This window comes from Sus scrofa, chromosome 4 (assembly GCF_000003025.6).
Source record: "Sus scrofa isolate TJ Tabasco breed Duroc chromosome 4, Sscrofa11.1, whole genome shotgun sequence".
In the NCBI taxonomy this organism is placed as follows: Eukaryota; Metazoa; Chordata; class Mammalia; order Artiodactyla; family Suidae; genus Sus; species Sus scrofa.
Window position 1 is genome coordinate 99,153,963 of NC_010446.5, and position 27,295 is coordinate 99,181,257.

Genomic DNA, 27,295 nt, shown 5'->3' on the forward strand with positions numbered 1-27,295 from the left:
CCTACTTCTGGGGATTTATCCAAAATAATTGAAATCAGGATCTTGGAGAGGTATTAGCACTGTCGTGTTCACTACAGCATTATTCACAGTAGCCAGGATGTGGAAATACCCTAAATGTCCAGTGACAGATGAATAGATAAAGAAAATATAGTATATACATACGAAGAAATACTGGTCAGCCTTGAAAAAGAAGGAAATTCTCCAATATCTGACAACATGGATAAGCCATGACAATATTTTACTAAAGTGAAATAAGCCGGTCACAGAAAGACAAATAACTGCTGCATGACTCCTCTCATATGAGTTATCTAAAATAGTCAAATTCATAGAATCAGAGTAGAATGTTGGTTGCCAGGGGTAGGGGGAGAAGAAAATAGAGAATTACCAGTCAAAGACAGGAAATTTCAATTAAGCAAGATAAGTAAGCTCTAGAGATTGCTATATGACCTCGTTCTTATAGTCAATGATAATATCATTGTACACTTACAGTTTTGTTAGGAAGGTGGATTTAACATTAAGAGTTTTTGCCACAATAATGGTTTTTTTATAAGGTCCACACCCAAGGCATATGGATATTCCTGGGCTAGGGGTTGAATTGGAGCTGCAGCTGCTGGTCTATGCCACAGCAATACCAGATCCAAGCCGCATCTATGACCTGTGACCTATGCCACAGCTTTCAGCAACGCCAGACCCTTAACTGAGCCAGGCTAGGAATCAAACCCTCATCCTCTTGGATACTATGTCAGGTTCTTAACCCAGTGAGCCACAATGGGAACTCCAAATATTTTTAAAAATAAATTTTAAGAAATCTAAAAACTCCAGATATGAGAACAAAAACTTAGAATAATATTTTTGAGAATAGAACCAACTTTCCTCAAATTATCTTGTGTCATTTAAAAATACAAATTCTAGATTCCATTCTCAACTTGGTGGAATCTGAATCCTTTTTTGGAAGAGAGACGACCTAGAATCCACATTTTAAACAAGCTCCCTTGGGAATTCACATCTGTGAGGAAACCTGAAAACCACTGCCTGGGGGGATACAACTGGCTCTCCTCTCGCTCTAGTCCATTTCTAGTCTAATCAAGTCTTTTGCTTATTTTTCTTTTCCTGTGGCATATGGAAGTTCCCAGGCCAGGGGCCAAATTGGAGCTGCAGCTGCTGGCCTTCTCCACAGCCACAGCAATGCCAAATTCAAGCTACATCTTTGACCTATGCTGTAGCTTGCTGCAACACTGGATCCTTAACCCACTGAGTGAGGCCAGGGATCGAACCCGCATCCTGAGAGACTTCATCAGGTCCTTAATGTGCTGAGCCACAGTGGGAAATCTATTTTCCATTTTTTTCTTTTCTTTTGTTAATGGGAACTCTCAAATTAACTCCTTCCTTTCCACTTCCACAGCTGACCACTAGGTCAGGGTTCCATCTTCACCACTGGTTGATTTCTGTGCCTCCAATCTCCTATGCCAACTCACTTATATATCACTGTCAGATCAATCTGCTCCCAAATGCTGTTTAGCATGCCTTTCCCTAAAACTCTGCAATGACTTCCTACTGTTCAACCAGATGCATCCTAAATTCCAGCCAGAAACAGTCCATACACCTTAATCAAGCTTTTTCTCTAGTACTTTCCATCTCCACATGAGATCATTACAAAGTTGCATATCTAGACACTACTTGAGTTCTCTTCAGAAATAAGACATTTGGAAGGCTCATATGAAAAAAGGCCACATAAAGTTTTTTCCATCTTCTATACTCATTTCCTAGGTTATCATCTTTTCACTGCTTTAGTGATAGTTAAAAAAAAAAAATTTTTTCCACAAAGAAATGTAATCCTTTTGGAAAAGAATAGGTTGTTAGAAAGCCAAACATTCCCCAAGTCTGAAGTTCAAATGCATCTATAGCTGCTGTCTTGTCACTCTCTGTCCAGTCCAGCTTCTATGCTTTTGCTTGGGCTCTTCCCCCTACCTGCAACAACTGTCCTCTCCTTTCTGGTTTAATGAATCCCTTCCTGACTATCCTAGGCCTCAAGTATCTTTCTCCTCCCGAGAACATCTGTAGCACTGACTCAAAAGGCCATTAATAACACAGCAATTCACTTCATACGATAATTTCTCTTTTAATGTACAGAATTATCTGCAACTCATAAGGTCTGGTGGTTCCTTAGTCACAATTTAACACAAAACATTTTCCTGAATGGTCCAGGCCAAGAGCTGTAGAGAGAGATTCTACTCTTTCCTTGGGTTAGCCTTGATGTGAAATGAATTGCTGTCTCCAGAGAATAAGTATATGCCAGTTGAATGGGGCCCAGGGTCCTCATCTCTTACAGATATTGAAGGGAAGAAGGCCCCAGTAGTTTATTCTCACCCAACCCATTTGGCTCCTCGTCCTCCCTCTCTCAAGACTCAGGGAGTTCCTCGAGTTTTCTTGCTCCCGCCCAGGCAAGGGGGGCTCGTGTCCAGTTGAGGGTTCTCTCTCCACTGGGCAGGGGTGCGCGCCTGTATGGCCAGGGCATGGACCGGCCCAGCCAGTTCTTCGGACAGCGCCGTGTGGACCAGCCGATGCCGTTGTAGGGGGCTCAATCCCTCGAAGCGAGAGCTCACCACAGCCACGCGGAAATGCGTCTCACTGCCTGGTGGGACTGCGTGGCCACCGCTCTCATTACGCAGCTCCAGCACCTCGGGGTTCAGGGCCTGTTCCAGCTTCATGCGAATGGCGGCCTCGACGGGACCGATGGTCCCTGCTCCCGTGCTGCTCCGGGACAGACAGACGCGCCCGGCCATGGAGAACAGGCGTCCGACCAGCTGCCCACTCAGCATCGGCTAAAGCAGAGACAAGGACAGGAGCAGTGAGGGGTCAGGGCCTCTCGCTTGGTGAGAGATCAGTCTCTCAACTATCCCAGCCCCGGCCTCGGCTCCAGCTGGGAGCCCGCCGCCCCGCGGGACAGTGAAACGGGAGCCACCGCCCCTTTCCTCAGTGTGACGTGGGGGAAATCTGGCCTCCCGCCTTGGGCAGCGAATGGGCGACTGTAGAGTACACAGGGCCAGAAGTGAGGCATGTTCTTTACTAAGGTGATTCGCAAAGAATAAGATGGAGGTTGCAAGAGTAGGGTATGTGCAACTCTGGGCTTTTGGTTGAGCAGTGTCTCTGTGTCCCCTCTGAACCCCAGGCTGGGCCCCTTCTACCTTGCACTCAGGCTTGAATACCGCAGTTCCGACTCCCGGAAGGAACGGCTGAGGGTCAGAGCCAAAAGCAAATCTCGCGTCCTGAGGCACGCTGGGAAATGCAGTCTCCGCTACGCGATACCCGGCAGGTGCTATTCGATGCCCCGAGGGCTTCTGGGAACTGTAGTCTCTACTTCGCCCGATTTGTGAGGTCGTCAGAGGTTGTGAACCCGAGGAATTGCAAAGAAAACGGAAATTCCTGAGCAATTGGGATTGAGATTTTTCAATTCATTTTATTTCCAATAGGTCTTGTAGATCAGCTAGCCCAACATCTTTATTTTCCATATATTGTGGAAATCTATTTCATTTATTGAATACATAATTATTTTGCATCGGACCAGTCCCGGAGGGTGGAGAGGTAAGACAGGCCCTGTCTGTCCTCGGGCAGTTGATGGAACACTGGAGAAGATGGACAAGTTAGCGGACAGTTGTAATGCCATGTGCCAAGGGCTGTAATAAGGCCAAGAACAGGATGCTAGAGCGGCATATTGTCGAGGCTTGGGGGAGCAGAGGAAACTTAGAGGAAGAGTTTAGAAGAGACACAAAACCCCATTCTCAATTCTTCATAGGGGGGTAGCTGCATGCGCAAAGGCCTAGAGGAGAAAGAACTTTGGTGGGATGGGGGTGAGGGTGGGGGTGGAGGTGTTCCTTTCGGTGTAGTTAGGTATGGTTGGACCCCACGGGGCCAAGATGATGATGATGGGAAGCTGAGGGAGTGTGTAGGCCTGTGGGGGGAAGAGGCAGGAAATCATGCTGAGCCTTGTAGGCTTCCTGAGGTAGTTTTGCCTTTATCCTAGGAGCTGTGGAAGCCAGGGAAGGCTTTAAACAGGGAAGCTCCCGACGTGGCGCAGCGGAAACTAACCGACTAGGAACCATGAGGTTTCGGGTTCGATCCTTAGCCTCACTCAGTGGGTTAAAGATCTGGCGTTGCTGTGGCTGTGGTGTAGGCCGGCGGCTACAGCTCCGATTAGATCCCTAGACTGGGAACCTCCATATGCCGCAGGTGCAGCCCTAAAAAGACAAAAGACAAACAATAAATAAATAAATACAATAAAAACAGGGATACTAACAGGATAAGATTTTTCCCAGATGACATGTAATTTGTCAATTCAGTCTATATTTTAGATTTCTCCATACTTTTTTTTTTTTGACTGCATCAGAAATTCCCAGACTAGAGATGGAACCTGCCCCACAGCAGCTACCAGAGCCACAGTAGCGACAATGCTGGATCCTTAACCCACTGTGCCGCTAGGGAATTCCTCCAACTTCTAATTTTGAAAAATTTCAAACCTGCAGAAAAGTTGAATAGTATAAAGAAATATCATCTACCTTTCACCATTTTTTACATGTGTATATTATTATATGCTTGTACATATATACATTTATATTTAAGGGTTTTTTTGTTTTGTTTTGTTTTTGTTTTTTGCTACACCCTTGGCACCTGGAAGTTCCTGGGCCAGTTATCCAATCCATGCCACAGTAGCCACTCGAATGGTGGCTGCAATGATGCCAGATCCTTAACCTGCTGTACCATAAGAGAACTCCTAAGTTGTTTATGTGTATCTATATACTTAAAAATGTGTTTATATACTTTATTTGAAAATAAGTTGCAGATGGCATGACATTTCACCCCCAGGTACTCCAATACATATCTCCTAAGAACAAGGATATTCTTCTGTATATCAATATAAACACAATACCCTTATCGCACTTAAAAATTTTAACATAATGTCAACTGCAAGGTTGTACAATATGCACCCCATTTATCCTTTGCTTAGATTTACTGACAATGTTTTGCCAGACTTGCTTTTTAATCTCTCTTTGTGTGTATATAATAAAAATAAAAATTGTTATCATTTTTGCTGAACCATTTGAGAGTTGCAAAACTCTTTACATTTCATTGCTATATACTTTAGCATATATTGCCTAAGACAAGGATATTTTCCTACATACCCACAATACCATTACCACACCTAAAACATTTACTATTTATACAATTTTATTATCTAATATACAATTATCTAATAATACAGTTTTATTATCTAATTATTATCTAATTATTTTATTATCTATTATCTAATTATCTAATATACAAATATCCCCAGTTGTCTCATTAGTGTATTTTGTAACTATTTTTTCAAAAGCCAATCAAGGATCATGCATTGCACTTAGTCATCTTTAAATATGTATTTTGGGAGTTCCTGTTATGGCTCAGCAGTAATGAACCTGACTAGTATCCATGAGGACACAGGTTCGATCCATGACCTTGCTCAGTGGGTTAAGGATCCAGCGTTGCCATGAGCTGTGGTGTGGGTTGCAGACGTGACTTGGATCCAGCGTTGCTGTGGCTGTGGTGTAGGCTGGCAGCTACAACTCTGATTCAACTCCTAGCTTGGGAACTTCCATATGCTGCGGGTGTGGCCCTAAAAAGACAAAAATAAAATAAATATGTTCTTTGCAACAATCTCTGGCTGCAGTGTGGAGAATTGTAGAGGAGATAAGAGTGCAAGCAGGGAGACAATTGGGAGGTTAGTGTAGCAGTCTAGGTGGGAGATGATGATGACTTGGACCCAGGTGGTGGTGGCAGTGGTGCAGATGGAAAGAAATTGTGGCTACAAATATATATTAGGAGGGTAAAACCTACAGGATGTGGTAACAAGTTAGATATGGAGGGAAACTGTGAACGATAACTCAGGTTTGTGCAGCTGGTTGGATGGCATTTGTTCTCTAAGATATAGAATTTTGAAAGAAGATCAGGTTTGGAAGGGTGGGAAGGGGAAGATTAGGTGCCCACTTCTGTTTTGGACTTGAGTTGGAAGTGTCTTTCTGACATCCAAGAAGAGACGGCATGTTGGATACATGAGTCTATGTGTGTGTGTTTTTAGTTTTTAACTTTATCTTAAGTGCTTTCAGAGTTACAGAAATTAAAAAAATAGCACAAATGAATCTTGTGTATCCCTCACCTTGACAACCAGATTATCCAAATATTAACATTTTATCATGTTGGCTTTATTTCTTTTTATATATCTATATATGTAATTTTTTCTTGAACTGTTTAAGTTTCAGAGATAAAGCCCATTTACCTCTAACTACCTATGATGGTTAATTTTATTTGTCAGTGTGACTGGGCCACAGTGTGCCCAGATATCTGGTCAAACATTATTCTGGGTGATTCTGTGATGGTGTTTTTGGATAGACTGGAGTTTGTGCTATGGCACAGTGGGTGAAGAATCCAACTGCAGTGGCTCGGGTTGCTGTGGTTAGATCTTCTGCCTGGTGCACTGCATTAAAGGACCTGCAGCGGCAGCAGTGTAGATCTCAGGTGCGGCTTGGATTCACTTCCCTGATGAAGGAACTGTCCTATGTCCCATGTGCAGCCATAAAAATAAATAAATAAATACATAAACTGAGCAAAGCAGATTGCCTTCCCTATTGTGGCAGGGTCTCATCCAATCAATTTAAGACCTGAATAGAACAAAAAGGCTAACCCTCCCTGAAAGAGGGAGTTCTTTCTTGCCTGACTTTAACTGGGACATTGGCTTTTTTTCCTGCCTTCAGGATCGAACTGAAACACTGGCTCTTCCTGGGTCTCCAGCCTGCCAGCCTTTGGCTGGAACTACAGCCTTCATTCTCTTGGTTCTCAAGCCTTCAAACTTGAACTGAAACGACCATCAGCTCTCCAGCTTGCAGACTCAATCTGCAGATCTCAGGACCTGTCAGCCTCCATTATCATGGTGAGCCAATTCCTTATTCTTTCTCCCTCTCTCTCGTTTGCTCTTTCTTGCTCTCTCCATATATATCCTCTCTCCATATATATCTGTTTCTCTGAAGAACTCTAACATATATTTAGTAAACATATATTTGCTAACATATATTAATAATAAAAAAAACCCCAAAACAAAAAAGGACATTCTGTCACATAACCACAACATAATTGTCAAATTCTGGGAATTAACACCAATACAGTACTATAATCTACAGATCTTACTCAAAACTTGTGAATTGTCCCAGTAAATGTCCTTTGTATAAAATGAAAAAAAATTCTGGGTCAGTATCAAATCTAGGTTCATATGCTATATTCAATTGTTATGTATTTTTGGTTTTCATTAATTTGAAATCCTTTCTTACTCTTTGTCTTTCATGACTTTGACATATTTGAGGAGTACAGACCATTTAATTTGTTGACTATCCCTCAATTTGGGTTTATTTAATGTTTCCCTCTGATTCAGATTTAGGATATACATTTTTTGGCAGGAATACTGCAGAAGTGATATTGAGTCCTTCTCACTGAACCATATAGTGGCATGTACTTAGATTTATCCTATTGTTAGTGATAATTCTGAAAAATTGATTAAGGTGGTGTCTCGCAGGTTCCTCCATTGTAAGATTATTCTTTTTCCATTTGTGGTTTAGGAGATACTTTTAGTCTTTGTAATGTTCTGTTTCTCCTTAAGCTTTTGTCTACTAATTTTAGCATCTGAGAAGTATATCTGAAGCAAGAGTTACTGAAGATGAAATGAGGAGGGGATATATGGGGAAGTGGGTGAGGGGAGTGAAATCATCTGGGAAAAGGTATATAGTGAAAAAAGAATCAGATTTTCTATTAGAAAATCACTGGCTAGTGTGTGAAGAATATATCAGGGGAGTGGGGAGAATGGAAGTAAGGAGAAGAGTAGAAAAGCCTTTGTCAGTAGTCTGGTGACCGGTAGTCTGAGTGAAGGCAGGAGATGGGCTAGAGAGAAGTAAATGGATTAGCATGCTGTTAAGGAGATGGAATCTATAGGACTTGTTTTTGGTTAGGGCCTTGTAATTTGCTAATCCAGTGACAGTGGTGGTGATGTTAGGAGGCTGTAGTAGAGAAGGTCTTGCTGTCGAGGCGACATTTAAACTGAGATATGAATGACTAGCGAGAACTAACCATATGGAAAGAGAGATGTGGCCAGTGGGAATGTGTTCACTACATTCCAGATGTGTTATGCCAAGCCCATTGTTGGCGTACTTGGGTGTTCAATAAAAATGTATGGGATGGAGTTCCCGTCGTGCTGCAGCAGAAATGAATCTGACTAGGAACCATGAGGTTTCAGGTTCGATCCCTGGCCTCACTCAGTGGGTCAAGGATCTGGAGTTGCCATGAGCTGTGGTGTAGGTCACAGACGCAGCTCCAATATGATATTGCTGCAGCTGTGGTGTAGGCCAGCAGCTGTAAACTGCAGCTCCGATTGGAACCCTAGCCTGGGAACCTCCTTGTGCCGTGGGTGTGTCCCTAAAAAAAAAAAAAAGTATTGGATGGATAAGTGAACTAGAGTATGAATAGAGAGGGCCAACATCATTATTATTCCCACTATTATTATTGCTGTTGCAAAAATAAATGAAAGCTTTGTAAATCGCAAGTTCCATAGGGCAAACTCAGTGTCTTTGTTTCTAAAAAAAACATTGTCATAACAATAGCTACTATTTAGTGAAGGTTTCTCATGGACAGATTGAGACTCTTAGAGGCTTTAAGCACTTAGAGATTATAGTGTAATTAAAAAACAATAAACACTAATCTGTAATGTGAGGATTAAGATACCCAACAAAGTGTCCTCTTGTGGTGCATCAGGTTAGGGATCTGGCACAGTCACCGAAATGGCTGGGGTCGCTGCTGTGGTGTGGGTTTGACCTCTGGCCTGGGAACTTCTGTATGCTGTGGGCATGGTCAAAAAAACAAAAACAAAAAAAGAATGCCCAAAAAAGTATTCATCCTTTTTCCTATGATGATTACCTCAGTATTTATTCATTAAAAAATTAATTTGTGCTTATTGATGTATACTTTACACACAAGAAATATACAATTCTTAAATGTACAGCTTACATTTACATGCGAGTACACCCATATCAAGACACAGAAAATTTCTAGCACCCAGAGGAGTCATTACCAGCCTGCTGCAGGTGATCATTCTAACCTTTATTTAGCACCATAGATTAGTGTTACCTGTTTTTTGAACTTCTTATAAATAGAATCACATAGTATGAATACATTTGTGTTTCTCTTTGCTCAGCATTGTCTATGAGATTCATCCATGTGTGTGGCAGTAATTTGTTAATTTTTATTGCTGTGGGGTATTGCAGTATAGGAATATACTACATTCTTGTACATGCTTTTTGGATGTAAACATTTTGTCTGGTGTTTATCCAGGAGTGGAATTGCTAGGTCATAGGGTAAACACAGTGTTTATTTCTGAAATGGCAAATTCATTTGAAGAATTTTTGAGATATCCCTGCTTTGTTGGTGCCAGGTACTATTCTAAAGGGTTTACATGTCTAAACTTTTAAAATTCTTGCAACAAGTCCAGGAAGTAGCTGTTGTTATTACTCTTGATTTATCATTGAGGAAGCAGAGACCCTTAGAGGTTAGGCAGTTTGCTCATGGTCACAGATCTGGTAAAAAAAAAAAAAAACAAAAACAAACAAACAACAACAAAAAAACCCATAGAGTCAGGCTGCAGAATTTGGACTCTTAACTGTTAAGCTATTCTGCCTCCTAATCCAGGATTTGGACCTCTCAGGTTCCAGGCTCTGTACATTTATTCTCATTTGTTGTCACAACTCTATTATGGTAGCGTGTATTTTTATTTAATTGTCAAACTTCTATTTTTTTTTTTAAATGGCCACCATGGCATGTGGAAGTTCCCAGGCCAGGGATTGAGTTTGAGGGGCAGCTGTGACCTATGCCGCAGCTGTGGCAGTGCCGGATCCTTTAATCCACTGCACCAGGCCAGGGATGGAACCAGAACCTCCACAGCAACCAGAGCCACTGCAGTCAGATTCTCAACCCTCTCTGCTATAGTGGGAATGCCTGTTATAGCTTTTATAATATAAAAGACCACAGTCTACTGTTTATAGCTGGCATTTAGAGAGTGGTTTGTTGACTAAAGAGAAATATTTTAGAAAAAAGATCCTAATTCTATAAATATAGTTTTGGAGTTCCCATTGTGGCTTAGTGGGTTAAGAACCCAACTTAGCATCTGTGAGGCTGCAGGTTCGATTCCTGGACTCACTCAGTAGATTGCAGATGTGGCTTGGACTCAGCGTTGCTATGGCTGTGGCAAAGGCCAGCGGCTGCAGCTCTGATTCGACCCTGACCCTGGTAACTTCCATATGCTGCAGGTGAAAAAAAGGTACAGTTTTATTTATTTATGCAAAAACCACTTAATTACCCTATCAGGAGCCAGGTAGAAGGGATAAAGGTAAAGATGACATGGTCTCTCCTTTGAAGTGTTCACAGAAAGGATATGAGACCAAGGTCAAAGTAAAGGACGGAGTACTTAAATGCTATCTCCAGGATATGAACAAAGAGATGTAGGTGCACTGAGGCTGTGTGTGGGAATAGGGAAGCTTCATGAAAGAAGAAGTAATAACTGGCTGGGAGCTGGAAGGATGCAGAGGATTCTGCAGGTCAAGAGGAGGCTGAAGCATTCTAGCTGTATGTGCAATGGCAGGGAGCTCTGTAAAGGCCTTGCTCATCTCATGAATGATGAGCAGCTCAGTACAGAGGCGACTGGGGGTGGAGTTGAGGAGAGATGGGAAGAAAAGGGGAAGGGAGAGGAGTATGGTTGGAATATAGAATGGAACTAGAATGCAAACTAAATGTTTGATTAACTAGGCAGGAAGGACCTAGCAAGGAACTCAGTTGCCTTTGGTTAAAAACCCCAGAGGTGTTAAAGGAGCTAAGATCCAGCCTGTTTGTCTGTGATGGTGTACTACTTTTACAAATGGCTGGCTCCGTTTTATGTTTTAATAGCTCTAGTAAGACTGCTGGGAAAGGAGCTCTGGGGAGCAATAGATAGTAATTGAGCCTGATATAACCTGTATAGGATATTGGCCTATCTGGACTTATCTAAGAAGATTTTATAGCTGGATGGAGTCTAAACTATTAAATCTAATTCTGTCCCTGTCTCACGATCTCTCCCTCTCCCTCTCTGTAACAGAGGGAGAAACCTTGGCTGGGTAAGCTAAGTGACTTCATGAAGTCCATAGGCTCGTTAGCTAAGCAATGGGAGAGTGATGAAGAACAGACTGAGTCAGGAAAACCTTGGTTCTACTCATGTCCTTATAAGTGGCTCTGTGACCTTCAGCAAGTGCTTTAACTCCTCTGAGTCTCGGTTTCCTTATCTGTGATACAAACAATTACAGTTGGCCTTCTGTATCCACTGGTTCTGTATTTGAGGAGTCAATCAACCATGGATGGAAAATATTAAGAAAAAAAATCCAGAAAGTTCCAAAAAGCAAAACTTGAATTTGCCCTTCACTGGCATAATATTTACATAGTATTTACATTGTATTTATAACTCTTGACACAACATTTACATTGTATTAGGTATTAGAGGTAATTTATCTGGGAGGGTTTGCTTATGTTACATGCAAACACTATACCATTTTATATACAGGACTTGAACATCCTCCAATTTTAGTATCGACTGGGGGTCCTCATTGGTACTAAGGTACAACTGTGTATCTACTTTGGGAGCTCACCTAGCATAGGGCTTATCTCATAATAAGGGTTCAATATACTCTCTTTTCCCTTCACCCTCCCTAACAGCACAGGGTCACTGTGATAGAAGTAAAAAAAAGATCAGAGGTCAGAGAGACTGAGAGATGAGTAGGGCCTTGAAGGTACCAGAGTTGTCATGGGGTCACCACTATCTGTATTTTGTTCTATGTCCTGTAGGGCTGAAAAGTTGACACTATTGGAACTTCCAGAGTTGATTCGAATCTTTGGGAGAGTCGCACTAGCAGAAGAGGTTGATGAATAGTTCAAAATGAAATTTCATTAACTTCTAGTGATAGCTATATCTTCCCATCCCAGTTCTCCCCTTCTCAGTCTCATACTTTTATCTTGAAATAGAATTGGAAAGTTGTTAATTGAGCACAGAATCTGAGCTAAGAGAGTCGGATAGTCTTCAGAAATATTTCACCCAGGCTATGAGAACAAATTGATACTTTTACAACCAAGGAACCTTCTATAATAGTCTAAACCTTTCTGTATAGCAAACACTCTTAGTGTTAAACATAACACATTCCTACTGTAATTGTCCCATTTAGACAGTATGTGGACCGTATCTTTCTATTAACATGTTCATCTTCTGAAATGCTATAATCAGTTGGATTGGAATTATCTTCAGTTATATCCTACTGTTGAGGAAACACTCTTATTATTTTGTACTTGGGTGTTTCACAAATCTATACCAGCATTCTTGCTAGCGGTAATCTCTAGAGATAGCTGATATTAACCATTTTATTATTTTATTTTGTTTTATTTTATTTATCTTTTTAGGACCGCACCCACGGCATATTGAGGTTCTCAGGCTAGGGGTCAAATCAGGGCCTAAGCCACAGCCTTAACAAAGTCAGAGCCAAGCTGTCTCTGCGACCTACACCACAGCTCACTGGCAATGCTGGATCCTTAACCCACTGAGTGAGACCAGGGATAGAACCTGCACCCTCATGGATGCTAGTCAGATTTGTTTCCACTCAACTTCCGATATTAACCATTTTAACTTCCACAGTTCAGTAGATTTTCTCCATTTTCTAGAGGCATCTTATTACAGATCACTTTGTACTAGTCTCAATTATCTGTATACCCATTGCCTGATAGGTAGCATTACTCCACAAATGTCAGTTGGACAGAGGTGAGGATATATGAGGAGCACTAGAAAAAGGCTCAAGGAATAGAATTTAAGTCTGTTTTCTCTGTAGCATTCTACCTTCTATTATTATAGGATACTTAGGTCATTATGGGATACTCAGGAAAGTGTGACAATGGTGTGGGGATGTAGAACTCCCAGGGATGGGAAGCTGTGGAGGAAGAAATAGAACTTTCAGGAAGGATTGCTATGGAAAGTGTGCAGGATTATACACGGGAGTTTCTAGGGGCTGCTACTGAAGTTTAAGAGAGCAATGATGAAGCATACAAGAGGATCATGGAGGAAAAGGCTGAAGTTAAAGAAGTGACACTGGATATTCAGGGAACAGTAGATTCTGGCCTAGGTACCTGGAGGACTGTTGGTGAAATTCAGGGAAAGAGAGCAAAGACAGACGAGTGGGAGTTGTTTGGATGAGTTCGATTTTGGATAGAATTGTTGGGACAAACAGGCTAAAGTATCCAATAAGCAGTTAGGTATGAGTCTGAGCTTCTGAAACAAATGTGGATGTTGGTTGAAAGCATGCAAGGAGTAAGACGTCGGGGAGAGTAAGAATGGGAGTGTGGGGGAGGGGCGAGTAGGAAGGCAGAGCCCAGCTGGACAACGGGATTTATTGAGGGCAGAGGAATAGAAGCAAAATGAGGAAAGAAGGAGGGCGACATTTTGAAGGCCAAGGGAGCAAGTTTCCAGGCGGTATTGGACGCCTCCTAGAGGTCAAAAGGATGACAAAAATCTATTTTAGCCCTTCGTGCAGCTGGAGCCCAGGCAGGTGGGGATCCCGCGAAGCCACACCGCAGTCAACGACTAAATTGAAAGAAAGGAGGCGGCCTTCGCGGTACTATATTCTTCAAGGGAACTTGGCTTTGACGAGACCGAAGGGGAGGGACTTGAAGGGTAATTTAGGGCAGAAGGGGCTAATAAGCTGCAGAGTCCGGTACCCGTGAATGGAAGTAAACCGTATCTCCTGGAGGCTCTCTGCAGTCCTTTTGATTTCCCTTGCCGTAAAGTGGAAAGAAATCCTACCACGGTACGCTGGGGGGAAAAAACAAAACAAAACAAAAAACTGCTACTGAAAAAAAACAAAACAGAAACAGTGTCCTGCTTGAAAGCCTCCTCTTTAAAAATCCTGGCATGCAAATATGGGGCTTTAATGTGGCTCACAGCGATTGGTAGGTACGTACAAGATCCGTCATTTCCTCACAGTGAGAGATGCAAACGAAGAGTCTGTTTTCCGCTTTCCTATTGGCTATTTGATCATACTCCGCTTTTAGCCAATCAAACCACCTCCCTTCACCCCTCCCGGTAGCTCTTATAAATTACATCAAATTGGTTATCCTCTCCACATCCTTCTCCTTGAAAAAGAAGCTGTAACTGCATTTTTAGCCGTAATGTCAGGACGCGGAAAGCAGGGAGGCAAAGCTCGGGCCAAGGCCAAGTCGCGCTCGTCCCGGGCAGGCCTGCAGTTCCCGGTGGGGCGAGTACACCGCCTGCTGCGCAAAGGCAACTACGCCGAGCGGGTGGGGGCCGGCGCGCCGGTGTACCTGGCGGCAGTGCTGGAGTACCTGACCGCGGAAATCCTGGAGCTGGCGGGCAACGCGGCGCGAGACAACAAGAAGACGCGTATCATCCCTCGCCATTTGCAACTAGCCGTGAGAAATGACGAAGAGCTCAACAAGTTACTGGGGGGTGTCACTATTGCCCAGGGCGGCGTCTTGCCTAATATCCAGGCAGTCTTGTTGCCCAAGAAAACGGAGAGTCACAAGCCTGGCAAGAATAAGTAATCAGGCCTGACACCATCCCCTTTCACCCCAAAGGCTCTTTTAAGAGCCACCAAAGTGTCAAATGAAGGGCTGATCACAGAATAGCGCGTTAGCTCTTTTTTTGAAAACTTGGGTGGCTCTAAAAAGAGCCTTTGGTCTTTGGTTTACTGTGTCAGGATTTATTTGCTTTTGGCTTTGTGGCTTTCGGTTTTCTTTGGTAATAGGACAGCTTGGATGTTGGGCAAGACGCCGCCCTGGGCGATGGTGACTTTGCCCAACAGCTTGTTCAGCTCCTCGTCGTTGCGGATAGCCAGCTGCAAGTGGCGGGGGATGATGCGCGTCTTCTTGTTGTCTCGCGCCGCGTTGCCCGCCAGCTCCAGAATTTCCGCGGTCAGGTACTCGAGGACCGCCGCCATGTAGACGGGCGCGCCGGCCCCCACCCGCTCGGCGTAGTTGCCTTTGCGCAGCAGGCGGTGTACTCGCCCCACCGGGAACTGTAGGCCTGCGCGGGACGAGCGTGACTTGGCTTTTGCGCGAGCCTTACCTCCCTGCTTGCCACGACCGGACATGACTGAAAAGAAGATTTAGAAGCCTAAACCCAGATTCTCGCAATAAACAAGATTGAAAGATCAGCAACTGGAAAGCCTTTATAAGCTTTCCTAGGGGTGGGGTCAGGAACGAGTTTTTCATTGGTCCTAAATTGGCTCCAGAAGTGGCCAATAAGGTCAAGCGTCGGTGTTGTTGCGTAGACATTACTGATAACGCAAGGTCTCTACACGGTCCAATGGAAACCGAAGACTTTTGGAGCCTTAATTTGCATACGGTGGTTATAAAAGGATCAGGCCCGCCCATTCTCATACTTCTTTTCTTTGCTAAACGGTGTTGTGTTCCACAATGCCTGAGCCAGCAAAATCTGCTCCCGCGCCCAAGAAGGGCTCGAAGAAAGCCGTCACCAAAGCCCAGAAGAAGGACGGCAAGAAGCGGAAGCGCAGCCGCAAGGAGAGCTATTCCATCTACGTGTACAAGGTGCTGAAGCAGGTGCACCCGGACACGGGCATCTCGTCCAAGGCCATGGGCATCATGAACTCCTTCGTCAACGACATCTTCGAGCGCATCGCGGGCGAAGCGTCCCGCCTGGCTCATTACAACAAGCGCTCGACCATCACGTCCCGGGAGATCCAGACGGCCGTGCGCCTGCTGCTGCCCGGCGAGCTGGCCAAGCACGCCGTATCCGAGGGCACCAAGGCAGTCACCAAGTACACCAGCTCCAAGTGAGTCCCTGCCGGGACGTGGCGCTCGCTCGAGTCGCCGTGCCGCTTGACTCCAAAAGGCTCTTTTCAGAGCCACCCACCTAGTCACCAGAAAAGAGCTTTGTTCACTTGTTTTCCCTCTTAGTTCCTTCTCACAAAGTAAGTTCTAGTTGGTTAAAAAGGTCTTGTAAGAAGGCATTCGTACCTTTTTAAGCTCTTCCGACTTGAGGTTTCTGGTGCGTGATTGGCTTTGCTTTTGAATGTAGGGCGCGTCTTAACTCCCTTTCTGGGCTGCTTAGCTTTACTATGAGTCAGTTCTAAATTAGGATATTGAGACTGCTCCTCCCAATCGTCTGATCCTAGACTGTTGTATCCTGGTGGCTCTGTTGGATACGTCTCGTTGGTGTTCCAAAACTGATTTCGGGCTATTCTCATTTAAGAAAGGACCCCAGAACATAACTAAGCCCAGGTCCTGCGAACACTGCGTCACAGCCCTGAAGAATTGTCCAGAGAAACTGGCAGCTGCTTGAGTGCCCGGTCGCCAGTTATGCCCTGAGATGTAGCCTCCTGTGGATACCCGCTGCTAGGGTACTTCTTGCGGAGCCCGCGCTGCCTGGTCTCAGCCTTTTCCTGATTGGACGACATGAATATTCAAAATCTCCCGCCGGCGCTCACTTGGGCCCTTTGAAATCCCTATTTCTGTTTGTGGATCATTTTTGCATTCAGTTCTCTCTTCTTGGAACGCTCCGGCCTCGGGTCACTGCAAGGCGCTGGTCGTTTTAGTCTGGGCTCAAAAGTCACCTCTTGGAGACCTTCCCAAGTCATCCACTCAGGAATTTGCGTCTCTTGTTCCTGCCTGTACTGGTCCCTCACTGTTTTATCTTCCTCCTAGCAGCTGTCAGAAATTGTATTTTTTTATTTACGGTCTGTCTTCTCAAGCCCTTAACAGAAACTTTGCTGGTCTGGTTTTCCTCTATATGGTCAATGCCAACCAGTGCTTGGTGAACACTTAAAACCTTAATATTGTATCACTTTTTCTGTCTCACCTCTGTAATTGCTTCCATAGGTGGATGAGTATGGTTAGATGTCTGTGAAGACATGATGAAGATGGGAATGTTTTTGGAGCTCCTTCCCAAAGTCTGTCTGGTCACCTCAGAGCAACAGCTGGGAGGAAGCCTGTGTTAAAATTTGTGTGTGTGTGTGCGCAACGGGGAGTGGCAATTTTAAATCAATTTTGCTTCTCAGTTTGGCCTAATTGCTTGAATTTTCATTAAATTCAGAGCATTGGCCACTGGAAAGATCCTTTTCCTTTTTCTTTATGGCACTTTTCCTTCCATCCTGACCCTTTGTTCCCCACTGAGATGGCTTTTAATTTACACTCACCGTCTCATTTGCTTTTTAGGAGACCCCATAAAATAGACAAGGTTAATATCCCTTTAAAAATGGGGTTGAGAGGAGCAAAGTGGACCACTGGTCATGCAGCTAACATTTTCCTCTTTTGTATCCTCAGATTTGAGGACAATTGCATTTTAGTTTTATTTCCTGTAATTACAGAATGCTCAGTCTCTCAGTCCACGCATTGATTTTGTTGATACAGACACTGATGATCTGATCGGTTATTCAGCTCTGCTTTTGAATAAGGGGTCCTGGAGGTGATTGCAGGGGTTTCATGAATTCAAACGGACTCCAGACATTATCAGAGACTGAATAGATCTTATGCTTCCTGGATGTGTCTTTTCAGATGTGTGTAGATGCTGTTGTTATTAATAAAGTTACCAATTAATTTAAAGGTTTGGCTGGATTCTTTTGCCTGCAATATATTTTCTAACAAAATGAACAGATAAAATGACTACTGGGTCTGTGGAGAAGCTGCGTGCCTCTGACTTGGAAGATGAAAATTTATAAACCATAAACCAAACTTCTACTTCAGAGGTAACGCTGGAGCTGAAAGAGCCTGTTCTGAGGATACTGTCAACGCTTAGTAATTGAAAAATGCATGACCACAAAAACAAACAAATGGCAGCAAATAAACATGACCGCAAACAAGAAGCATTATGAACAAGACAGAAAAAACAAAGTCCTTAATAAAGTTAAACTAACACCTGTGGAGTACTTACTATGTGCCAGACAATGTTCTAGGCCCTTTATACATATTGACTCATTTAATCCTCACAAGAACCTCATGAATTAGTTACAGTTATTATTTCCCATTTTACAGGTGAAGAAACTGAGACTCAGAGAGGCTTCTCCTCAGAAACTCTACAGAGAATAAACTCTTAGTTCGGTGATTAAGGGACTTGAGAAAGTAAGTTCCTTCTTTAAAAAGCTGGATTTGGGGTTGTGGAGGAATATCTGTGCTTTAAAATTAAAATTAAGGGAGTTTGGGGAAAAAAAAGAAAAGACGGTAAAATTAAGGGAGTTCCCATTGTGATTCAGTGGGTTAAAAACCCAACTAGTATCCATGAGGATTCAGGTTCAATCCCTGGCCTCGCTCAGTGGGTTAAGGATGGGGTGTTGCTGCAAGGTGTGGCATGGATTGCAGGTGCAGCACAGGTCACAGGTGTGGCTTGGATCTGGCATTACTGTGTGGCATTGGCAATTCAACTTCTAGCCTGGGAACTTACATATGCCACAGGTGGAGCCCTAAAAAGAAAAAAATTTAAGATTAAAAGGGGAGTTCCTACTGTGGTGCAGTGGATTAAGAATCTGTCTGCAGTGACTTGGGTTGCTGCGGAGGTATGGGTTCCATCCCTGGCCAGTGCAGTGGGCTAAAGGTCACAGCTGTGGCTGAGATTCAGTCCCTGGCCTGGGAACTTCCATGTGCCGAGGGTGTGGCCATTAAAAAAAGGAAAAAAAAGTTAAAAGAAATATCACCTATTTTATTTTTGGGATGCACCTTGGGTATAAATTTATGGTGTGGTGGTGGTGGCTGAAATCCTTGGTTGAAGGAGGAAGCAGCTCTCATTCTCCATTCCAGAGGCCATAGCTCATCTCAGTTTACTTTGGTTACCGGTTGTGGGCTCCTCGTCAGCATAGTGCTTACTAGGAAGGAAGTTATAGAGTGAGGAAGGGGAAGAGGTCTTAGAGTTTGATATTTTAACTGTGAAGGGGAGGTAATTAGTGATGGTGAGATTTATCTTCCCGAAGAACCTCTTTGATCTCTTTTTTCTCCTTCTCTAACATCTATGTGCATTGCTTAAGTTGGAGTTAATAACAATAATTGTTATAGGAGTTCCCAGAGTGGCTCAGTGGAAACGAATCTGACTAGTATCCTTGAGGATGCAGGTTTGATCCTTGGCCTTGCTTAGTGGGTTAAGGATCCAGTGTTGCCATGAGTGAACTGTGGTGTAGATCGCAGACTCGGCTCGGATCTGGCATTGCTGTGGCTGTGGCATAGGCTGGTGGCTACAGCTCTAATTTGATCTCTAGGCTGGAAACCCTTACGCCATGGGTGCAGCCCTAAAAAAAAGAAAGAGAAACATAATTGTTATAATAATAATTGCTTCTACTTATCAGTCACTTGACTATTGACCTTGTCCTCTGCTATGTGGTTTACACACATTGCCTCACTGAATCTTCACAGCCACTATTTAAGATAAGTTCCGTGCTTATTTTATAGGCAAAGGAAACTGAATCTCAGAAAAGTTAAATAACTCATCCAGGGTTGTTTAGGAAGTATGTGGTGGAACTGCAACCCAATGCACACTTTTAAAAAGCTTGATATTCCCCGTCATGGTGCAGTGGAAACAAATCCAACTAGGAATCATGAGGTTTCATGTTCAGTCCCTGGCCTTGCTCATTGGGTCAATGATCTGGCGTTGCCGTGAGCTGAGGTGTAGGTCGCAGATGTGGCTCGGATCTGGCGTTGCTGTGGCTGTGGCGTAAGCAGGTGGCTATAGCTTGGATTGGACCCGTAGCCTGGGAACCTCCATATGCCGTGGGTGCCGCCCTAAAAAGACAAAAAAAGAAAAGCTTGATATTCCATGCCCTGCATAATCTGCCTCTTCCTTCTTTCATGGCTCTAACTCCAACTACTATACAGGTTTTCTGCTCTAGTTAAAACAGTCTAGTCACTTTCCTCTAAACCCATTTGCTCTTTCTCAGGGCTAGACGAGACTGCCTGTTCTTTCTGGCTTGGCCAGAGCTTTCTTTAAAGCCAAGACCATAATCTTCCACTTCAAAGGACACCTGTCACCTAATTTCTCTACTATTCTCACCTCTGTTTAAAAAGAACAAAAACAAAACCCCAAAACTTTACTGAGGTATAATTGGCATACTATAAACTGGACATATTTAAAGTAAAATTGTCTAAGTTTAGACATACATATATGCCTAAGAAAACATCACTACAATCAAAATAACAGACATATCCATGCCACCCAGCCCAAGAGTGTCCTAGTGCCCCTTTATAATTCTTCCTTCCGGCCCCCTTTGCCAATGTCCTTCTTTACCCTCATCCCTGCCCTCAGACAACTGCTGGTTTGCTTTTTGACGTTATAGATAGTTTGTATCACATATTGTGTATTATCTGTGTCTGAGTTCTTTCACTCAGCATAATTATTTTGAGATTCAAATTTAGGTGCATGTATGAGTAGTTCATTCTTTTGTGTTGCTGAATAGTATTCCATTGTATCGCTAAAATTGTTAGTTCTGTCACTTGTTGATGTATGGTTGGGCAGTTTGCAGTACTTCCTTCCCCCCCGCCCTTTTTATAATGGTCACACCTGTGGGCAAATGGAAGTTTCCAGGCCAGGCATCAAATCTAAGCTGCAGTTACAACAGCTGTGGCAATGCCAGATTCTTAACCCACTGCATTAGGCCAGGGATTGAACCCACACTGCCACAGAGACAACAGTGGATCCTTAACCTGCTGAGCGAGGCCAGGGATTGAACCCACATCCTCATGGATACTGGTTGGGTTTATTACCCTCTGAGCCACAATGGGAACTCCCTTTCCTCTACTTTTGAATGCAATCCAGCTTTGTATCATGGTGGTTCCACAGATGAACACAGTAAACTTTCTGCCTTCAATTGGAAAAGAATGCAGATGGAGATGAGGCATATATACAAATATTTATTCTTTTCAAGTGGGAGAAAGTATTAGGGTTTCGCCTCTGTCCTCCTAGGCTTTAAAACCTCTCTAATTCATTCTATGTCCTGTAGCCAGAGTAGTCTTCCAAAGCACAGATCAGATCTCATCAGCCACCTGCTCACAAACCTCCAGGGACCTGCCTTACTGCCTCAGTTTGACCCTCAAAAGAAAAAAACAAAAGTAAAAAATATAAAATTTTATCAACAATTCTTATACCATATTTGGTTTCATAGTCTGGGGAGCCCTGCTCCTTTAAGAGGGAGGCTAACATAGCTCACAATATAATATGACTATTCAGTAACTGTGGCACAGGAGTAAGCCTGAGGGGCAGCTCTGTTCAGGCTTCAGAAACTGCCTCTTACCTGAAAGTCTGTCCCTGTGACTAGGGAAACTAGGTATAATCGTTCATTTAATTTGGGTAATTAAAAATCTGTATTTACTAATTGTATTCTGTTTATTCTAACAGAAATAAGAATTCTATTAAGTATCTATTAATATTATTAATTTCTGTAAGAAAGTCTCTCTAGGACCACTCTTCTCTGACTCCTAAGTTTTGTTAGGTATGATATAATTCATTCATTCTTTCATTCAATGATCTGTTATCTATTAGATACCAGGCAACTTCCTGGGCAAGGAGGATATAAGCTTAAACAGAATAGAGTGGCTTCTGCCTTCCTGGACTTTTAGTGGCTAGAAGGGAAGATAGATATTATACTAGTGACTATAATAAAGTGTGCCAAGTGTTAAGATGAGAGAAGTACAGATATAGAGAGTGTAATGGAGGGAAGCTAAGGAAGGCCTCTCCGAAAAAGGATTTTTAGGATAAGACCTGAAAAGGCTGGGAAGGAGGAGTGTTCCAGGCAGTGGTATGGCAGAGGCTTGGAGGAGAGTGAAAGATAGTAAGCTCAGGGAGATGGGAAGAACTGCAAGAAGTCTAGTATAGTTAGCATTTAGAGGATGAGGAGGCAAGGTACAAAAACAGGAAGGCACACTGGTAGGCCGAGCCAGAACTTTTCGGGATTAGCTCAGACAAATGGAAATGGAGTTTAAAGAACCCGATTAGCTTCTGGGCTAACGTTGACTGGAGGAACAGGTCCGTGTCCCTTCAAGCAACCTCTGTTGCAGATGAGGCCCTGACCTGTGGAAAAGTGTCCACTGATTTCAGTAGCTTCCCTTAAGGTGGAAAAGGCTGCGTCAGACCATCCATGCTGACACTAGCCACCATAGTGCTCTGTGGGGGCCATGTAGTTCTGACGGGGACTGTGAAATTCATTATTGGCCACATGCAAAGGTTTGCCAATACCCAGTGCTGGTTGGGCCAGAGAAATGAGGTATTCTTATGCAATATAGTGACAGAAGAATTTGATGCAAACTTTTTAGTGGGTGATTTCACAATAACTGTCAAAATTTTTTTTGCATGTACAAATACAAAACAAAACACCCTAGCAAAACATGTTAAGAAATTTGTATAGGGATGGTAAATAGCAGTTTTAAAGAATATGTTTTTGAAGTTCCTGCTGTGGCAAGGTGGGTTAAGAATCTGACTGTAGCAGCTGGGGTTGCTGTGAAGGCATGGGTTCAATCCCTGGTGGGTTAAGAGCCAGTGTTGCAAAAGCTGCAGCTTGGATGCAGTCCCTGGTCCAGGAACTTCCATATGTCTTGGGTGCAGCATTTTTAATTTTTTTGAGTGTGGAAGTTTAGGGCCCAGGGACTGAATCTGCTCCACGGCAGTGACCTGAGCCACAGCACTGACAATGTTGGATCTTAACCCACTGCACCACAGCAAGAACTTCTAAAAATGCATTTATTTATTTATTTTTAATGGCCTCACCCATGGAATATGGAAGTTCCCGGGCTAGGGGGTTAAATCAGAGCTGCAGCTGCAGGCCTATGCCACAGCCATGGCAACACTGGATCTGAGCTGCATCCACAAACTACAGCTGTGGCAACTCAGTATCCTTAACCCACTGAGGGAGGCCAGGGATCTAGTCTGCATCCCCACAGAGACAACAATGGGAGCCACAATGGGAACTCCTAAAAATGTATTTATAATTCTTGATAATTGAGGAATGAAAACATCTACACAGACAGCCAACATTATCCAACTTCAACAAATTATCCATTCAATGTAAATTATCAGCTCAAACCAATTGTCAACTCAAGGCAATCCATCCTGCATCATCTTGAAGTAGATCCCAGACACTATAGTACTTAATCCATAAATATTTCATTATGTGTCTCTAAAAGATAAGGACTGTTGGAGTTCTCATCATGGCTCAGTGGAAATAAATCTGACCAGGAACCATGAGATTGTGGGTTCAATCCCTGGTCTTGCTCAGTGGGTCAAGGATCTGTCGTTGCCATGAGCAGTGGTGTAGGTCACAGATGCGGCTCAGATCCCGAGTTGCTGTGGCTGAGGCATAGGCCAGTGGCTATAGCTCCGTTTGGATCCCTAGCCTAGGAACCTCCATATGCTGCGAGTGCAGCCCTAAAAGGCAAAAAAAAAAAAAGAGGACTGTAATACCAAATCACATTTAAAATAATTCATATTTCCTTAATTCATCAAATATCAAGTTATTGTTCACATTTTTAATTTTAATCTACATGTCATATCTTTTATAAGTAATTTATTTGAACCTGAATCCAAATAAATTTACATAAAGTGGTTGGTTGACATGTCTTTTAATTCTAATATAAATTTCCCACCTATTTCTTTTTTTTTCCCCTCATAATTTCTTTGTTGAAGAAACTGTGTTGTTTTTCTTGTAGAGTTTCCCAATCCAGTTTTTGCTGATTGCTTCCTGGTGTTGTACTTTATCATGAACCTCTGTCCCTTGAATTTCCTCTAAATTATTGGTTGGATCAGGGCTTGATTAGATTTGGAGTCACTTTTTCACTCCCTGGCAAGTCTATTTCATAGATAGTGCTTTTTCTTTCTTTCCCCCCATCAGAAGACATAATGGCTAATTGCTTCTCTTTTTGTGCTAACAACACCTATTGACGTTTATGCTTAGATCCTTTAAATCATTAGGGGCTGCAAACTTATATTCGAGCACTCCTCCTTAATTTATTACCTGGAATTAAGAGAAGACACTATTATTTTTAAAAGTAAACATGCAGAAACTACTTAAATATCTAATAGCAAATGATAAGAAAGTGGTAGGATCCCTTTTGGTATAGGTAAAAAAAAAAAAAGGATATGTGTGAATTGATGTGTCTGCACTGGTATATAAGTAAAACATTTTTTCCGGAATTTCAGATAATAAAACTAATTGTAGTGACTACTCATTAGGAGAAGAATTTGGTTAGGCCAGAAGAAGGCTTTTACTATTTCCTTTGTATTTTTCAATATCATTTGAGGTTTTTTTTTTTGTCTTCTTAGGGCCGCACCCACGGCATATGGAGTTTCCCAGGCTAGGGGTCCAATTGGAACTGTAGCTGCCGGCTCACGCCACAGCCACAGCCACGCCAGATCTGAGCCGCGTCTGCGACCTACACCACAGCTCCCGGCAATGCCGGATCCTTAATCCACTGAGCAGGGACAGGGATCGAACCTACAACCTCTTGGTTTCTGGTCAGATTCGTTTCCGCTGCGCCACCACGGGAACTACCTCATTTGAGATTTTGATCAATGTACACTTAAAAACATTGTCAGCAGAACTTATTTGGGCAAATGTGGGATTATTGGCCATTAAAAGTCTTAGTGGAGTTCCCGCTGTGGCGCCGTAAGTTAATGATCCGGTTTGTCTCTGTGGAGGGTCTGGGGTTCCCAGGCCTGGCGCAGTGGGTTAAGGATCTGGCATTGCTGCAGCTGCAGTGAAGGTTGCAGCTCTGGCTGGAATTCAGTCCCTGGCCCAGGGCCTCCCATATGCTATGGGTGTGGCCATAAAGGAAAGAAAGAAAAAAATAAAGCCCCAGTGATGTGAGAATATTCTTGGTGAATATATCGTGCCTGGCACATAGTAGACCCTTAACTCAGTTTAGTTCATTCTGAAAAACAGGTTTTTTGTTTTTTCTTTTTAGGGCCGCACCCGCAGCACATGGAGGCTCCCAGGCTAGGGGTCAAATCGAAGCTGTAGCCGCCGCACTACACCACAGCTGCAGCAACGCCAGATCCAAGTCATGTCCGTGACCTACACCACACCTCATGTCGATGCTGGATCCTTAACCCACTGAGTGAGGCCAGGGATCGAAACCACAACTTCATGGTTCCTAGTTGGATTCGTTTCTGCTGTGCCATGCCGGCAACTCCCTGAAAAATAGTTTTAAAAATCTTCAATAATCTGGAGTTCCCATCGCAGCTCAGTGGTAACAAACTGGAATAGTATTCATGAGGATGTGGGTTCAATCCCTGGCCCTGCTCAGTGGATTAAGGATCTGGTGATACTGTGAGCTGTGCTGTAAGTCGTAGACATGGCTCAGATCTGATGTTGCTGTGGCTGTGGTGTAGGCTGGCAGCTGTAGCTTTGATTCAACCCCTAGCCTGGGAACTTCCACATACAGGTGCAAAAAAAACTTTAATGATCTAACTTAAATGTTAGCCCCAACCCTGTGAAAAAAAATAATTTTAAATTATGAACATTTACTTTAAAGGAAGTATTTTTTGAAGTTCTTTTTTTGATTAGTCAACTTCACTGGAGACTTCAGTTACACTTGCCGGGAGCTACTGGAAGCTGAAAGAAACAAGGAAGGCTTCTCCCCTAGAAGCTCTGTGGAGCTTGTGGCCCAGCTGATTTTGGACTACTGGTCTCCATATCTATGAGAGAATAAATTTCTGTTGTTTTATGCTACCAAGTTTGTGGTAATTTGCTGTTAGCAGCCCTAGGAAAGGTACACAGCATCCTTGTAACAGTTTGGGTGTGAGCTCTCCTCAAGCATGAGAGGAACTTGTCATTGATGCAGGCCACAGTGGAGTCTGGGCTCTTCCTGCCCTGGCAGAGTCTCAGGGAGCCCTACAGATGTCATCCAGGACTGGGAGAGGTCAACCACTATCTAGGGACACTCAGTGCCACTTGCGAAGATGGAGAAGCCCATCTCTGGGTTAAACAGGTCAAGGGGCTGGTCAGGCCCATGAAGGAGCCAGTCTGTTCACTGTGGAGCATCAAGTCTCCCGTTCCTGACCCCTTTTTTCTCCTCTGCCACTCCCCCCGCCCCACTCCTCCAAGTATACTTCATATTCTGCTCCTGATCACACTCAAATTACCCTCCTACAAAAAAAAAAAAAAAAAAAAAAAAAAAAAAGAACCTGGTGTCTCTCATGAGTGACAGGCTGTTATGTTAGTTTCCTATTCCTGCTTTAACAAATTACCACAAATTTAGTGATTTAAACAACACACATTTATTCTCTTATACTTCTAGAGATCAGAAGCCCAAAATGAGTCTTTATTTTTCTTTTTAGGGTTGCACTTGCGGCATATGGAACTTCCTGGGATAGGAATTAAATCAGAGCTGCAGCTGCCGGCCTATGCCACAGCAATGCCAGATCCAAGCTACATCTGAGACCTATGCTGCAACTCGCAGCAATGCTGAATCCTTAACCTATCAGGCAAGGCCAGGGATTGAACCCACATCCTCATGAATACTAGTAGGGTTCTTAACTCACTGAACCACAACGGGAACTCACCGAAATGAGTCTTAAGGGATTAAAATCAAGTGTTAGAAAGACCGATTCCTTCTGGAGACTCTGTGGGGAGAATCCATTCCTTGTCTCTTCTAGCTTCTAGCGCTGCTGGCATTTCTTGGCTCCTGGCCTCATCACTCCCTCTCTGCCTCTGTCTTTACATCACCTTCTCCCCACTAAGCCTCTAGCCTCCCTCTAAAGTCTGTTGTAATTACATTTAGGGCCCACCCAGATAATTCAAGATAATCTCCCTGCCTCAAGGTCCTTAATTTAATCACATTAAGAAAGTTCCTTTTGCCAAATAAGGTAATACATTCAGCCATTCCAGGGATTAAGATGCAGGCATCCTAATGGAAAGCTATTATTCAGTCTACCACAAATCTGGATCCCTTCCTAAAGCATCTCCCTCAAGCACTGATTGCATAAAGTTGGTAGCTGAACTCTGCCCTCTACTAAGGTAGAACAGAAGCAAGATAATGGCAGGCTTTAGCCATTTGTGGGCCAGGCTTACAGCCCAGGGCATCTACCTTCTTCATCTTTCCTTCCCTGAAGGAGATTCCTTGCAGGGTCCAGGCTAGATCTGCTGTTGGCCTGTAAATTCCTGAGAGTTCCCAGAGAGCTGGGAGGGGCCTGGATACTGTGTCCTCTTGAGTGAGGATTCAGAGGCCA

General features: G+C 43.4%; 4 protein-coding genes and 1 long non-coding RNA gene across 5 annotated transcripts in view; 3 read left to right on the forward strand and 2 right to left on the reverse strand.

Annotated features, from left to right (window-relative positions):
* On the reverse strand, nt 2,097-3,275 carry BOLA1 (bolA family member 1). Its single transcript, NM_001243396.1, has 2 exons — nt 3,186-3,275; nt 2,097-2,822 (listed from the first exon to the last, which is right to left on the reverse strand). Exon 2 carries the CDS (start codon nt 2,817-2,819, stop codon nt 2,406-2,408), a length of 414 nt encoding a protein of 137 aa, NP_001230325.1. The 5' UTR covers nt 2,820-2,822; nt 3,186-3,275; the 3' UTR covers nt 2,097-2,405.
* LOC110260327 overlaps nt 3,346-27,295 on the forward strand; it is a 29,690-nt gene continuing 5,740 nt past the window's right edge. The window contains exons 1-3 of the long non-coding RNA XR_002343448.1: nt 3,346-3,582; nt 6,783-6,958; nt 18,133-18,219. This is a non-coding gene — a long non-coding RNA (uncharacterized LOC110260327). The remainder of the gene's footprint in view (nt 3,583-6,782; nt 6,959-18,132; nt 18,220-27,295) is intronic.
* Nucleotides 14,233-14,717, forward strand: LOC100154181 (histone H2A type 2-B). The gene has a single exon (XM_021089925.1). It carries the CDS (start codon nt 14,293-14,295, stop codon nt 14,683-14,685), a length of 393 nt encoding a protein of 130 aa, XP_020945584.1. The 5' UTR covers nt 14,233-14,292; the 3' UTR covers nt 14,686-14,717.
* On the reverse strand, nt 14,781-15,308 carry LOC106510170 (histone H2A type 2-C). The gene has a single exon (XM_013997204.2). It carries the CDS (start codon nt 15,231-15,233, stop codon nt 14,844-14,846), a length of 390 nt encoding a protein of 129 aa, XP_013852658.1. The 5' UTR covers nt 15,234-15,308; the 3' UTR covers nt 14,781-14,843.
* On the forward strand, nt 15,509-17,703 carry LOC100738859 (histone H2B type 2-E). Its single transcript, XM_003355214.5, has one exon. It carries the CDS (start codon nt 15,559-15,561, stop codon nt 15,937-15,939), a length of 381 nt encoding a protein of 126 aa, XP_003355262.2. The 5' UTR covers nt 15,509-15,558; the 3' UTR covers nt 15,940-17,703.